This window comes from Rattus norvegicus, chromosome 3, assembly GCF_021556685.1.
Source record: "Rattus norvegicus strain SHRSP/BbbUtx chromosome 3, alternate assembly SHRSP_T2T, whole genome shotgun sequence".
In the NCBI taxonomy this organism is placed as follows: Eukaryota; Metazoa; Chordata; class Mammalia; order Rodentia; family Muridae; genus Rattus; species Rattus norvegicus.
Genome location: NC_141536.1, coordinates 2,117,432 through 2,133,842, shown reverse-complemented (window position 1 = coordinate 2,133,842; position 16,411 = coordinate 2,117,432). Strand labels below are relative to the sequence as shown.

Sequence of the window (16,411 nt, the reverse complement as noted above, 5' to 3'; positions counted from 1 at the left end):
TTACTGGCTTAGGTAATATATGCCCAGGGGTATTCTTTTTCAACTCCAGGCAATTTCATACTCTGTTTGCTCCTTTCACTTTGATAAGTCTCTTATTTAAGTTAAGGACATTTTCTTCTGTATTTTTGTTGAGAATGTATTTTTCTTTGTTTTGTTTTTTGGGTTTTTTGCTTTTGACCCGAGTTTCTTTTCCTCCTTCTTATATACTTTATTGTCTTTATCATTTTATTATTATCTTTGTTATTTTGTAGAAAAGCCCTATCTATTTCTTGGATGTTTTCTTACAGGATTGACTTTCTTTCTTTATTTTTCCTTCCTTCCTTCCTTCCTTCCTTCCTTCCTTCCTTCCTTCCTTCTCTCCTTCCTTCCTTCCTTCTTTCTTTCTTTTTTTTCTTTTTTTCGGAGCAGGGGACTGAACCCAGGGCCTTGCATTTGCTAGGCAAAGGCTCTACCACTGAGCTAAATCCCCAACCCCTCTTTCTTTCTTCCTTCCTTTCTTCCTTCCTTTCTTTCTTTCTTTCTTTCTTTTCTTTCTTTCTTTCTTTCTTTCTTTCTTTCTTTCTATCTTTCCATTTCCTTTCTTCCTTTTCCCCCTCCACTCTTTTCCTGCTTTTGGATTTAACATATTCCTCTATCTATGTATCCATTCCTCCTATCATCTCTTCAGTGCCTGAGATTCTCTATTCCATCTGTTGTAGTCTGTTATTAAAATCTGCCTCTGAGAGACTATTTGAGTTCCTACATTTTTCTCATCGACATCTCCCTGTTTAGGTTTTCTTTATTTGTTTCCTTCCACAGTTAGGGTTTTCACAGATTTCTTTATTTTTCTCTGTAAAGACCTCTATCATATGTGCAAATGCTGTTTTACACTCTTTTTTATTCTAGTTCTTCAGTCATGTTGACATATTCAGGGCCTTCTGTGATAGTGTTGATGGTCTCTAATAGACATTTGAATGCCCTGGCTGTTACTGGTTGTGTTTTTATACTAGTCTGTAGGTATCTGGGATTGGGAAGATTGTAATTCTAGGTGCTGGAGTCTGGTTTTGTGTAATAGAAAGTATTTAATCTCAACCATGAATTTCTACCCATCCTTTGTCCAATTAGTTTCTGGATAAAAGATGCATACAAGCTTTATATTTATGATAATCCTTAATTAGCACATGAACTGTGCGGATAGCTATCCTGTACACTATTATGTATATTTCTCAGCCAATAATTTCATTATATAATTTGCCATGGTTTTGTCTGGACTGCTTTTAACCCCAATTAGCCAATTCACATGGCCATTATCTAAAGATTCTTACCTCACGGTGGCTTCTCCTCTGCTCTGTTTACCTTCTTCTATCTTACCCTGTCATGGTCTCCTCCCACCCCCAAGCTGGGAACACCAGGGAACACCGATTTCAATTCTGCACAGCTTTTGAGTGTAGGCATTTTTATTTACAATTCAGAAATAACTTGGGGGTGAGTTCACTTAAGAGTATGGATTAGTGTTTTCTTTCTTTTGTTTTGTTGTTGTTTTTCATTTGGCTTTCTCTGTCTGTTTGGTTGGTTAGTTGGTTTTTGAGACAGTGTTTCTCTATTAGTATTTTCAAAAGCCAATTGTTTGATTAAGATATCTGGGGTCAGAGAAAGGACCACCCATTTCCTTAAATCTTGTGTATGGTAATCAAGAAATTCTTCTAAAACTTCTGAAGGGCCCGGTTACCCTTCAGCCCCAGGGTATATAGGTACCTCTGGATATTCTCTAATTTACTCTATTGATCAGGATGGTCTTAAACTCAGAGATCTGCCTGCCTTTGTGTCCGGAATGGTGGAATTAGAGGCGTGTGCGAGCATGCCAGGCTAGTGCCCTGAATAATTGCAAGAACTGAGTAGTCTCTCCCTGCTAAGAAAGATTTTGATATGCATGCTGTGTAGACATTTTCAGGGAGTCATGAAATCAGTATGTCTTGCTGACTCATGCCTGCTGAGGCCTGCCTGGCTCTGCCAGGTAGTTCCAAAGCTGTTTACTATCCAGAGTCTACCGAACTGGATCGCTGATTTGTCTGTGAAGGGTTTGTGAGTAGATCAAGCTGCTGCTGCTGACCTGTGAACTGAACTGCCGATTTTCCATCTGAAAAAACAGATGGGAGTTGCTCTAAAAACCATTTCTAAACAAGTCCACTCCCCCATATCCTTTCTTTCCCACTACCTCTGGTAAAAATGGCTAAAAGGAAAGTTAAAATACGTAAGAACCATCATTAAAAATAGGTTTTAAAAAGTTGCAGTTATACTCCTGCGTTTTAGTCCCTGAGAAACATCCCTGGCTCTTCTGCAACTTGGTGTGTAGACCAGGGCGGCTTAAAACTTACAGAAATATGTCTGTCTTTGCCTCCTGAGTGCTGGGATTAAAGGCATGTACCACCACCCCATCCAGTCAACAGTTCTTGGAAAGTTTCACTCACACATGTCATGGTGCTGTTTCTACCACATGAGTCACTAAGAGATAAGGACACTCTTACCTTCCCACTCGAGTGGTTCTGTTCAGTACCTCTATTCCAACGCACATGATCCAAATTATTCTTCTGCCCCTAATGTTTTTTTACTTTTCTTCTGTTGCCATTTGGAAGTTAGTGTTGGAATTAAAAGCTTTAAAAGTCAATAAATAAATTGCAAAAGTTAAAACATGCACATGAACGACAATCAATACTTTACATGGCACAATGATCAAGATATTTCTAAATTTAGAAAAATATGAGGGACATCTATCATGTTAAAGAAACATAAGAGTTATCTCTCATACCTCTTCAGTTACCTACTCTAATAGGAACTAAGGTTGAAAGCACCATTAGGAAATCTGTACTATCCTGACAAAGACCAGCTTTGGCATCCATCTGGTGTGCAAACTGAGGCAGGCAGCCATTGAGGGTCAGTGCTTAGAGCTTCTGATTGTTGGATCCAGATACCTAAAGATGCTGCTGCCAAAGGAAGCCAGAAATCAGAGAAGTTACTCAGCAGACCTTTTTATGAGGGAACAACGCTTAAATTACTGGGGCTGAAAGTCCCTGAGGGTATTGGAAAAACTATGAACTTTTTCTAACTCCTTGGGGCCAGCAAGAAAGAGAAGGAAAGAGAGAAAATTTTCTCTCTCTTTCTCTCTCTCTCTCTCTCTCTCTCTCTCTCTCTCTCTCTCTCCACACACACACACACACACACACACAAACACAAATACACACATGAACACACAGAGGCAGGAACACACGCACTGAGTGGATGAAACAAAAGACAAAGTCCAATAATTTCATATACACAAATATATGCATACAAACACACAGACGTATATGCATAGAGACCTATAGACAGATATATGTACATTCACACATAGATTAGTTAATGCAGACCTCCATCAAGCAGGCTTCAAATATTTCATACCTGGATGCGTAAGTACACGCAATAGGTGGCCTGAGAAATCAACACACACCCAGAAAGGCAATAACCTTTGCACATATACCTACCTACATACATATTGTTGATGGGTGAAAGGAACAATATTCCAAACTACCATAGACAAAAACATTGTACATACACATATGTGGTGAATGAGGGTGGAAGCTCCAACCCTCATTCATGCAAACTCTGCACATATACATATATACATACATACATGCATACATGCATACATGTATGCATACAAGCACACAAAATTGATAGATAAAAGAACAATGCTCTAACCATCACACACACACAACCCTTACACATATTCACACATACCCCATAGATTATGTTAGAAGAAATAATGCTGCAGCCCACCACACATAAACCTCAACAGAGACACATAGTTGGTGGATGCTCCAATCCCCACAATTTATTCTTCATTTCATCCAATATATATCATAGCAAAATATTTCATGAAGTATTAAATTACAATGTGTTTCTGTTTTAGTTTTATCATAGTGAATGATGTGCTTTTCAATACCTTATAAGAAATAACATTACAAGTACAGGTAAAGAACAAAAATTAGTACCAAAAACCCATGAACATTCATAACAAAGCAACTTAAGTAAGTTTACTGTAAGTATACGCATCATGCTTTCCTTACTCTAAGAGGCTACTCAGTGGAAAGACCTTAAGGTACAAAACTGTGTATAACTTCCTCTATTTTTGAGATTGTAATTACTTTACATTCTCCTTCTTTTTCCTCTTCCATGTCCTTCTACATCCTTCCATATACCCCTCCTTGTTCTCTTTTGAAATCATGGCTTTCTGGGTTTTTTTTTATTACTCATTCTTACTCATTATTTTATATGTAAGCTAACATAAGATACACATATATAATAGATATTTATGGATACATATATATGTATAGTTTCTAAGTACTTAAATATAACCTACTCAGTCAGTGTAATATTGCTTGCATTTGTGTTTTCAGGAATTTGTATTTGGTATTAGATAGGCAATCTAATTGACAATTCTAGGGGAGATTTCTCTTACTCTCAAGTTTCCTTAGTAGCATATGCTTCTTTGAGTAGGGTTGATGCTTACTGGACTACTCCTATATATTTCTCAATTTGTTTTGACACATTCTTTGGGCACATTTAAAAAATTAATTAATTAAGGTACCACTCTGCTGTTTGAATCTGGTGAAAGATTAGCGACAAGCTACCAAGGACACAGTTATGCAGGCATGTGCCCACATTTCTAGCATTTTTTAAAAACTAACTTAGGAGTATTACAACTGGTAATGAGAGCCCTGTGAACTATATAGTGACACATTTCTCTAAATAAAATATTAAACTCCTGATAAGCAGGAGCCTTCTTGCTTGGTGTTTACAAATAGATTACAGAAGCAAGATTGTTGGTCATAAGGAGCTACACATGTAAACCTCCTGACCTCATAGCTTCCAGATTAGCATGAAGAGATAGGAAACAGCTTCAATCTCTCCACTATCAAGGGAAACTGCTGGCACTAAGTCTTGCTTGGTGATTCTGCAGACACTAGAGAAAACTGTTGTGATTGAATGAAACTGTGTACTTGGTTATATTAGAATGTATGGCCATAGAGATGTTTTCTGGGACCACATCATGTATAATCTCCACTACTTATGATCACAGCCTTCTAGAATATGTGATGCTGGTATTGATACTATCAAGTAAATATCTTAAGTGGTGTTCTCATAAGTACATAAATTTATCAGACAAACATCAATAAAATAGTCTATTCCATTTTTGGGGGGGCAGGGGTTAAATTTTCTGATCATCAGTGAATCATTTTCCAGAAGATCCATTTCACAGATTGTGAGAAAAATAAAATATTCAGGTGAGAGTTCTTCTATACATTATAAATACACCAACTTGGTATGTTTTTCTTGCAACCCTGATCAGTCATGTAAGCTCCTTCACAGAAAATGGTAATTAGTGTCTGAGGCAGGCTGAAAATAAAAGAATGGACTGGGTGTCTGTCAATCTGTCCATCTTTCTTGGTTTTTTTTTTTTTTTTTTTTTTTTTTGGTACAGAGCTCCTTTTCTTTCCACAGTGGGAAATCTTCACATTTTATATTAAAAGATACTAATCAACTCATCAGAAATGTAAAAAGAAATAAACTGATCATTTGCCATATAAGTGTAGTTGATGGAAGGAAGTAAACTTAACTTTGTGCTGCGAATAAAGGAAACGGAAATGGTTGGTTTCTTAAAGACAGTACATATGATCCCTTCTGTCATGAAGCAATTGTAATTAAAACTATTTTTAGATTCCCATTCACATTATGGAAAGAAGTTTATCAAGTTTATAAGGAGTGATTATTGTTATTTCCATTTTCAAGGAAGATTATCTCTTATCAGACATTGGAATTAGAAGTTTCAGGTTCAAACATTTCTTGGAAATTTTATATATATGCTTAAATGGTGAATATAAAATGTAAATATAAATATCTCATTATTGAGACATGTGTGTATGTATATCTTGAAGTACATGTTGCACGATGGCTTGTATTTTAACTATAGTATGTTACATTAGATTATATGAGGAATCTTTCTTTGTAGTGCAATTAGTCTTCCCATGTTTTAAATATTAAAGGTTTATATACAGGATTCTTGAACCATGATTTATTCTTGTGATATTCTGTCCCCTGAATTTGAGAGGGAGTCATTATCTTCAGTTATCTAGCCACATATTAGCTCACGAGTATCAGAAGGAAAGTTCAATACCTAGGTTTACACAGCAAATGCACCATCCATCATTAAAAAAATACAAAAAAAAAAATCATGAGTGTGGGGAGGAGATCTGTCAGGAGATAGAATGGAAGGAGAAAGTGACAAAAACAATCATCAAATGCATTGTATTTTAATGTAGAATTCTCAAAGAACAAATTACTCAGAAAAAGAATGACAAAAGGATAAAATTTATGCTTCAAAGATTATTGTTTCTTAAAAACACTTCTAATAATACCAGAATGCTTGATAGGAGACATTATTCTAATTATTTGGCTAAATTATTGGAAAAAATGATCTCCTTTTTGGTTACTTGTGTGATATGTAATTTGCGGGTTTTCTACAGGAGCTACTAGAATGAGGTTATTGAATATTTTAGTACAGGGAGATAGACAACAGAAAATTTTACTAAGTCAAACAATATTTTTGTTTATATTCTGGAAAGATTTTTCCATGTAATTAATTAAAATAAAAAATCTTGAAATAATTTCCTTTGTGTATTATGGGAAAAAAAACAAAGCAAAATAGTTACTCCTTAACTAAATCCAGGTAAGAAATATTGATACAGGTGGCTTTCTGTGAGTGCCGCTGTGCTTAGATTTAGCAATGGATGTGTCCTTTTTTGCTCTGGGGCAGGAAGAACTTGGTTTTACCACAACACCAACTACAATGCAAATTAAACTAACAGATATTTGATTCTCTTTATAAAAATAAGAAATTTAAGATAAAACATGTCATTTTATTGGCTTACCTGTGGATTGGTGATGAACTGGACGCATTCAGGTCAGACAACACTGCTGCTTCCAAGTCCATTTACCTATACTGGCCGATGGGATATGTTGTTGCCACCTTTCGGTAAGACCTAGAGTTCGGACCTGTGAGCACAAGATGATAACTTCAGAAATTGTGGGTCAAATTAATGGAGTGTAATTCACTTCCCATTGAATGAGTATACTCATTCTAATATTCTCCAATTAGGAAACAAAAATCAGGCTATGGTTATTGGTGACCATTGAAGAGTGTGTATCTATCCAGTAACTCCTTTCACCAAATGCTTTCATCATCCCAAAATGTTTGCAAAAATAGAGTCAATTTTAGTCTAATTGTATACAGGATGCCAACTCAACTTTCCGCCTTCTATCATGATCCTAGATTTTTCTATACTCTTCATTATATCCATTTCCACATGTATGTAGGTGCTTTACGGTTTTTTGTTTTGTTTTTGTTTTTTGTTTTGTTGTTTGTTTGGGTTTTTTCTTCTCCTTATATTTTTATTTGTTCAGGTTAGAGATTGCAGTTTAATTTCTGCTTGTCATTTCCTTAAGATCTACAAATTCTGCTCCCATATTAGTCCAGAACCTATCATCGTCTCCCACGAGGAAAGAGAGCATTCTTCTTCAAAAGAAGGGAGGGCAAGTCCAGGCAGTTCCCCAGAAAGCAAGAGTGGATAACTCCCCAAAAGGGAGAGGGCATGAGGACTAGCTTGACGATTCTACTCCAAGGAAAACCCAGATAAACACTGGCAAATGCAGGACACTGGGGTATTCTCAAGTTGTCCCCACTTCCTGTTTAGCATTCTAGGGTATGGAAACCTGCAGGATATACAGAACCAGTACAGCACTGAACAGAATCTGATGGCAGCATGAAGAAGCCAAGAAAGGCTCTGCATGGCAGTCCTCAGGCCTCCTTGACTCCCGCACAACAGGTTCTGTGTCCAGGTGTGCCTCCATGATCATACAGGTTATGCAGAAGGTTGCTAAGCATCAAAAGGAGAGCCATTTGCGTCACAGGACTGCAGAACAAGGTTCCCAAGAACAATATGACTAAAATACGAAGACCTGTTGTGCTCAAGCAGGTCCTAAGAGGCGGACCCCAAGGTCTGCAAGCTGTCTTGGACATCAGTGCTATCTTTGCCATTGCTGCCACTGTCACCTCCAGCCAGGTTGTCCTGCTGATAGGCCTCTTCGGAACCAGGAAGTGTGCTACCCTGATTCTCCTTGGAACCAAAAACGACATATCTGCCTTTCTTCAGCTCCAGTTGCCTTCTCAGCTCATCTGCCATCTGTGAGAGATCTCGCTTCAGAGCATATGCATCTTCGCCATCTGCATAGTACTTGGGCTCCACCTCACTAACCTGGAAGTTCAGGGTGCTGGAACAGAGGTGCAAGGCTGCTCGGTTGCTCTTCCTGGCATGCAGGGAGACATACTTTGCACTGAAGTCCTCTATCATGGCCTGAGAGGCCTGGTCCATTAGCTTCTTGGCCAGGGCAAAGCTTAGGTGGCAGCGCTTCACAGCCAGTGGGGTGATGTGTCCATGAGGGATGCTATCAGGATCCTCTTCCATTTTGGCCAGAACATAACCCACAATCTTCCCAACCTCATCCTCAGCAATGTAGGAGAGCTGGGCCACGAGAGGCCATGATAGTAGTACTTCATCTGGTAGTTCTCGGGCAGGCAGAGCAGGTTGCAGTGCTGTATGTTTGTCAGGTCATATGGCCGAGCCCAGCAGATGCTCATATTGGCGGCAGAAAAGCCTATCAGACTCGGGAGAATCAGAGAGGATGCCACAGAGCACAAGCGACACCAGCACCATTTGCTTTAAGACACCTGGGTTATCCAAACGGAACTCATACAAGATGAGGAAGATCTCTCACTATCTTCCATTTCGTTTCGGCGATGCTGTACAGAACTTTGTATATCTTCATGCAATTGAGGTCCTAGTCGTGTCCGAAGTAAATGATGACCACACAGTCCTCCTCTGAAAGGATTGGCCGGTCTACCTGCCAGCCATTGTGTAGATGCGGAAGCATGTACAACACTTTGGACGCGCTTGCACAGCATGACCTCGCGAGCTACCTCTAACCTCGTGTGAGCCCACAGGGCCGGAACAATGAGCAAAGCACCAGTGTGCTTTATGTTTTGATCTTCGACGTTCAAGACTCCACAAGATCCATGGGGCAGGACAGAGGTGCATTGTCCTAGAAGAATGTGAACAAGACAAGATCTTATCTATCCTAGACATTCTTCTTCCCAAAATGATCTGATTTTATCTGTGTCGTAAAACTACACAGATCTATCTCTTCCCAATAATATTGTGTAGTATAATTAAATTTGAAAAATACTTTATATACTCCCACATTTTCTTAAAAATTAGTATTTAATTGAATGATGAAAAGTTACTCATGCAATACTCAAGTATTTGAATGTCTCTGCAGAAGAATATCACTGGTTTTTATAGTCAATTAAAAAGGACTGATGTCATTAGACCATCAGAGTCAGGTATAATTTTCAGAGTTCAGGAAGATTTCAAATTTGCATTCTAATCTTTCATGAGAAGATGTGCTCATGGCATATTGATATTATATTGAGTGTAGTTGATGGAATCACAGGGATTGTGTAGCACGTGCCTTCTGCTCTAATCAAACATACACCAAAATTCAAATTTTTTTCCACATGAAAAGTTCATGCATACTCCATATTTGGGCTCTTTTCATTCTTCTATCCAAATTCTTAGTGTCATCACACAGTTGACTCAAATAACACAAACACAAGTTTTATGAGCATTCTAGGCTCTGTGACTTTGCTCTTTACATGGAAAAGCATTTGTCATAGACTCTGACAAAAGAGAAGATCACCTTTTGTTCTCTGAATGTTTTCTATTCCTCTGGTAAAATCTCAAAAGTTTGTTATTTAATACTTAGGGTTTCTCTTTTATCAAATATGAGAAATATTATATTTGGGATGGTAAAGTGTCACATGACAGCACGGCAGTACAAAAATTAGGTCATTTAGAGGTGGAATCGTGTAGAGACTGCCAAATATACCTATAACATAATTGATGACCACAGACGTAAGATATTTTTATGCATAATAACCTTAAAAATCTTACCATTTATCATGACTCTAGTATTTTTCAATTTCACAGTTCCATGGAACAGATCATTTGCTGGTATTTCTTTCTACAAAGGTATTTTACTTTTGTTAATATTTTAATTCCTTGGTGATATAGGAATGGTAGTATGTGCATATATACACACACACACACACACACACACACACACACACACACACACACATTTGATATTCTGTCTCGAAATCAGTTGTTAATTAGATGGTCAATGGAAAATGCTTTGCATTCTCTTGTCCATTCCTTATTTTATTTAATTTGGTGGAAGTTCTGCATTTATTATTTCCTCTTCATATTAGAGTAAACAGTACTCTCAAGTCTTATTTTAAGTTCCACTAAGTAGATGTCACTCTATCATACACATTCCAACCATCTGCTGCTTCCTCCTTTGAGGTCAAGCAAATTTCTATTCTTCTGTTTGTTTCAGGCACATCATTTTGAGGACTGGCTATACTACTTAGGTCAATGTGTTATTACCTGACTATATCTGTTTCTGAAACATTTTTTGAGTATTCACCAGTCAAATAATGAATATTGCTGAACTTATTTTCTTATATTGAAAGCTAAGATGATTCTGAAAAAATATTGACAGGGATTAGCTTGAAATATGCTCCTAATTAATCTTGCTGTATTATATATTTTTGTTGCATTTCACAGATCCATTCATGAAGCCAAGAAACACAACAAAATGCAACTTCCCATGCAGATATTCACTGAGAACATTGCATGCTGTGACACTGTATGTGAATACAAAACCAAAACTAATATTCCATGTTCATGACTAGGAGAGAGACAGTTTGTAAAGTAATGGAAGATGGAGACATAAGAAGAGCATGGATGGGGAGAGCAGGACAGAGGGAGAGAGGGACAGAGGGACAGAGAGACTGAGGGAGAGAATTTAGACAGTTTTGTGGAACTAATTAAATTATTTTACATTAAATTATATTAAATTATATCTGTAGTCAATGCAGACATAGGACTCTCATATGTGATGTGTAGAGAGCAACATGAAACAAGACTGATTCATGTACTAGAGATCCAAAAAGAGGAAATACTTTTTGTTATATCACTGAAAATTGAACCAAATATTTCCAACAGCATATATTTCCAAGTGGAGTATTATTAGTACAATTAAACTGCCCCCTCCTGAGTCCTTATTGCTTATATCTTAACTGTGTGTTGTTTCCTCTATTCCTTATTCATTTTAAAATATTTATGTCTAGTAAGCAATTTTTATTTTATATTATCATAAAGCATTATTGATATACCTAAGTGTTATAACCATAACACTCCATACCTAAGTGTTCAATGATATATTAGCTCTTTATCTCCATTCCTAAGTGTTCAATGTTATATTAGCTCTTTATCTCCATTCTGTGCTCTTTCTTTAAGTCTCTTACTATGCATCCTTATATCTTCCTCTGAACTCCAGCTACAAAGTCATGGCTTTCATCCTCATGTTTATTTTCATAATCTAGTCATGAGGGTATCTTTGCATGTGACTTCTGTTCAGAAATTACCTTTATAAATTTAACAGTGGTATATGTGTGTGTGTGTGTGAGTGTGTGTGTGTGTGTGTGTGTGTGTGTGTGTTTGTGTGTGTGTTCATCTTTGTGTATGGTGTTTAGGATAAAACTCACAACCTCACAATACTATACAGTAGTTCTATCATTGAGATAAACATAAATATCTATTGAATAATTGTCTATTTTTCTCAGGCTTATATTATTGTTCACTTTCCTGTATTGGGTTTAGTGCAGATCAAAAATTTAACTACTATGTAACATGTAGAGCATTGAAGACATTTCCTACTGTAAAGCAGAATAGACTGTGACTCAGGGATCACCACCTCTCTGCATTTCATAAATGCTAATGGGTACACCTAGAGTCAGTGTTCTAACATGTCACTGTGGGCACTGCACTAGACTTACAAAGGACACTATAATGAAGATATTTTAGATCACCAAGCAATTTCTTCCTCATACCAGGTCCACGTTACACAAAACAGTAACTAAAAATAGTATAAAATAGATTTTGAGTCAGTGACATAAACCAGGGAACACTCATTACCTTGGCTGAACCATATGTGTCCTCGGGACAGAGAAGAGCAGAAGAGCAGAATGTCCCATAGGGAAATGTTCTCTTGCCTCTGCCGTTTGACTTTAGCTATGGCAAATGCTCAGTGTTGTACACTTTTGTGACTTAGATCCATTTGCTTTAACATGAACATTTTTACTAATTCTCTCCCATGACTCTAGTGCTTTAATATTTTATCCTACCATAATTATTAAAAACCTTTTGTGTAGTTCAGAAGATTGGTAATAGATAATTATAACTTTTATTCATGTTATATGTTTGTATCCTTTTTGTCTTTGAAGAGATAATATCAGATCATCAAAACATTCTTCTCACAGGTCTTCCTGGTTGCTGCCGCTGCAGAGAGCCCCTGGGCAGCACCCCACGAGCGAACCTGAGCCTCGGGACCACAGGTAAGACCAAATTTTCTGCTGCAAGAAAGCTGCCTGGTGAGCTTGGGACACACGGAAGCAGAATTTCTCTAGGACCAGGCACGTTCTGTGTTTACCGGATGTCCCACACCCGCGGATCCCGGCCCGCAGCAGCTCTCTGCTCCCAGACCCGGTGAGAGAGAGACCCAACCGCCTGGTCAGGTGGGCACTCCTGAGGCTGCAGAGCGGAAGAGACCACCAACACTGCTCACCCCTGCCCACATCCCTGGCCCAAGAGGAAACTGTATAAGGCCTCTGGGCTCCCGTGGGGGAGGGCCCAGGAGCGGCAGGACACCTGCCTGAGACACCGCCGGAACCTGAAAGAAACAGACCGGATAAACAGTTCTCTGCACCCAAATCCCGTGGGAGGGAGAGCTAAATCTTCAGAGAGGCAGACAAGCCTGGGAAACCAGAAGAGACTGCTCCCTGCACACACATCTCAGACGCCAGAGGAAAAAGCCAAAGACCATCTGGAACCCTGGTGCACTGAAGCTCCCGGAAGGGGCGGCACAGGTCTTCCTGGTTGCTGCCGCTGCAGAGAGCCCCTGGGCAGCACCCCACGAGCGAACTTGAGCCTCAGGACCACAGGTTAGACCAACTTTTCTGCTGCAAGAAAGCTGCCTGGTGAACTCAAGACACAGGCCCACAGGAACAGCTGAAGACCTGTAGAGAGGAAAAACTACACGCCCGAAAGCAGAACACTCTGTCCCCATAACTGACTGAAAGAGAGGAAAACAGGTCTACAGCACTCCTGACACACAGGCTTATAGGACAGTCTAGCCACTGTCAGAAATAGCAGAACAAAGTAACACTAGAGATAATCTGATGGCGAGAGGCAAGCGCAGGAACCCAAGCAACAGAAACCAAGACTACATGCCATCATTGGAGCCCAATTCTCCCACCAAAACAAACATGGAATATCCAAACACACCAGAAAAGCAAGATCTAGTTTCAAAATCATATTTGATCATGATGCTGGAGCACTTCAAGAAAGACATGAACACACTTAGGGAAACACAGGAAAACATTAATAAACAAGTAGAAGCCTACAGAGAGGAATCACAAAAATCCCTGAAAGAATTCCAGGAAAACACAATCAAACAGTTGAAGGAATTAAAAATGCAAATAGAAGCAATCAAGAAAGAACACATGGAAACAACCCTGGATATAGAAAACCAAAAGAAGAGACAAGGAGCTGTAGATACAAGCTTCACCAACAGAATACAAGAGATGGAAGAGAGAATCTCAGGAGCAGAAGATTCCATAGAAATCATTGACTCAACTGTCAAAGATAATGTAAAGCGGAAAAAGCTACTGGTCCAAAACATACAGGAAATCCAGGACTCAATGAGAAGATCAAACCTAAGGATAATAGGTATAGAAGAGAGTGAAGACTCCCAGCTCAAAGGACCAGTAAATATCTTCAACAAAATCATAGAAGAAAACTTCCCTAACCTAAAAAAGAGATACCCATAGACATACAAGAAGCCTACAGAACTCCAAATAGATTGGACCAGAAAAGAAACACCTCCCGTCACATAATTGTCAAAACACCAAACGCACAAAATAAAGAAAGAATATTAAAAGCAGTAAGGGAAAAAGGTCAAGTAACATATAAAGGCAGACCTATCAGAATCACACCAGACTTCTCGCCAGAAACTATGAAGGCCAGAAGATCCTGGACTGATGTCATACAGACCCTAAGAGAACACAAATGCCAGCCCAGGTTACTGTATCCAGCAAAACTCTCAATTAACATTGATGGAGAAACCAAGATATTCCATGACAAAACCAAATTTACACAATATCTTTCTACAAATCCAGCACTACAAAGGATAATAAATGGTAAAGCCCAACATAAGGAGGCAAGCTATACCCTAGAAGAAGCAAGAAAGTAATCGTCTTGGCAACAAAACAAACAGAATTAAAGCACACAAACATAACCTCACATCCAAATATGAATATAAAGGGAAACAATAATCACTATTCCTTAATATCTCTCTATATCAATGGCCTCAACTCCCCAATAAAAAGACATAGATTAACAAACTGGATACGCAATAAGGACCCTGCATTCTGCTGCCTACAGGAAACACACCTCAGAGACAAAGACAGACACTACCTCAGAGTGAAAGGCTGGAAAACAACTTTCCAAGCAAATGGTCAGAAGAAGCAAGCTGGAGTAGCCATTCTAATATCAAATAAAATCAATTTCCAACTAAAAGTCATCAAAAAAGATAAGGAAGGACACTTCATATTCATCAAAGGAAAAATCCACCAAGATGAACTCTCAATCCTTAATATCTATGCCCCAAATACAAGGGCACCTACATACGTAAAAGAAATTTACTAAAGCTCAAAACACACATTGTACCTCACACAATAATAGTGGGAGATTTCAACACCCCACTCTCATCAATGGACAGATCATGGAAACAGAAATTAAACAGTGATGTCGACAGGCTAAGAGAAGTCATGAGCCAAATGGACTTAACGGATATTTATAGAACATTCTATCCTAAAGCAAAAGGATATACCTTCTTCTCAGCTCCTCATGGTACTTTCTCCAAAATTGACCATATAATTGGTCAAAAAACAGGCCTCAACAGGTACAGAAAGATAGAAATAATCCCATGCGTGCTATCAGACCACCACGGCCTAAAACTGGTCTTCAATAACAATAAGGGAAGAATGCCCACATATACGTGGAAATTGAACAATGCTCTACTCAATGATAACCTGGGCAAGGAAGAAATAAAGAAAGAAATTAAAAACTTTTTAGAATTCAATGAAAATGAAGATACAACATACTCAAACTTATGGGACACAATGAAAGCTGTGCTAAGAGGAAAACTCATAGCGCTGAGTGCCTGCAGAAAGAAACAGGAAAGAGCATATGTCAGCTGCTTGACAGCACACCTAAAAGCTCTAGAAAAAAAGAAGCAAATACACCCAGGAGGAGCAGAAGGCAGGAAATAATCAAATTCAGAGCTGAAATCAACCAAGTAGAAACAAAAAGGACCATAGAAAGAATCAACAGAACCAAAAGTTGGTTCTTTGAGAAAATCAACAAGATAGATAAACCCTTAGCCAGACTAACGAGAGGACACAGAGAGTGCGTCCAAATTAACAAAATCAGAAATGAAAAGGGAGAGATAACTACAGATTCAGTGGAAATTCAAAAAATCATCAGATCTTACTATAAAAACCTATATTCAACAAAATTTGAAAATCTTCAGGAAATGGACAATTTCCTAGACAGATACCAGGTATCAAAGTTAAATCAGGAACAGATAAACCAGTTAAACAACCCCATAACTCCTAAGGAAATAGAAGCAGTCATTAAAGGTCTCCCAACCAAAAAGAGCCCAGGTCCAGACGGGTTTAGTGCAGAATTCTATCAAACCTTCATAGAAGACCTCATACCAATATTATCCAAACTATTCCACAAAATTGAAACAGATGGAGCCCTACCGAATTCCTTCTACGAAGCCACAATTACTCTTATACCTAAACCACACAAAGACACAACAAAGAAAGAGAACTTCAGACCAATTTCCCTTATGAATATCGACGCAAAAATACTCAATAAAATTCTGGCAAACCGAATTCAAGAGCACATCAAAACAATCATCCACCATGATCAAGTAGGCTTCATCCCAGGCATGCAGGGATGGTTTAATATACGGAAAACCATCAACGTGATCCATTATATAAACAAACTGAAAGAACAGAACCACATGATCATTTCATTAGATGCTGAAAAAGCATTTGACAAAATTCAACACCCCTTCATGATAAAAG

The 16,411-nt window shown here is 38.3% G+C and overlaps 1 protein-coding gene and 1 pseudogene across 1 annotated transcript in view; one reads left to right on the top strand and one right to left on the bottom strand.

Annotated features, from left to right (window-relative positions):
* Positions 1–15,960, top strand: part of LOC120101881 (uncharacterized) — a 42,104-nt gene extending 26,144 nt beyond the window's left edge. The window contains exons 4-6 of the mRNA XM_087655073.1: positions 10,119–10,160; positions 10,758–10,839; positions 12,515–15,960. Coding sequence (XP_087511199.1) covers positions 10,119–10,160; positions 10,758–10,839; positions 12,515–12,574 — 184 coding nt within the window. The 3' untranslated portion in view covers positions 12,575–15,960. The remainder of the gene's footprint in view (positions 1–10,118; positions 10,161–10,757; positions 10,840–12,514) is intronic.
* Positions 7,348–9,182, bottom strand: Naa11-ps16 (N(alpha)-acetyltransferase 11, NatA catalytic subunit, pseudogene 16; annotated as a pseudogene).
* Positions 15,961–16,411: the final 451 nt, after the last annotated feature.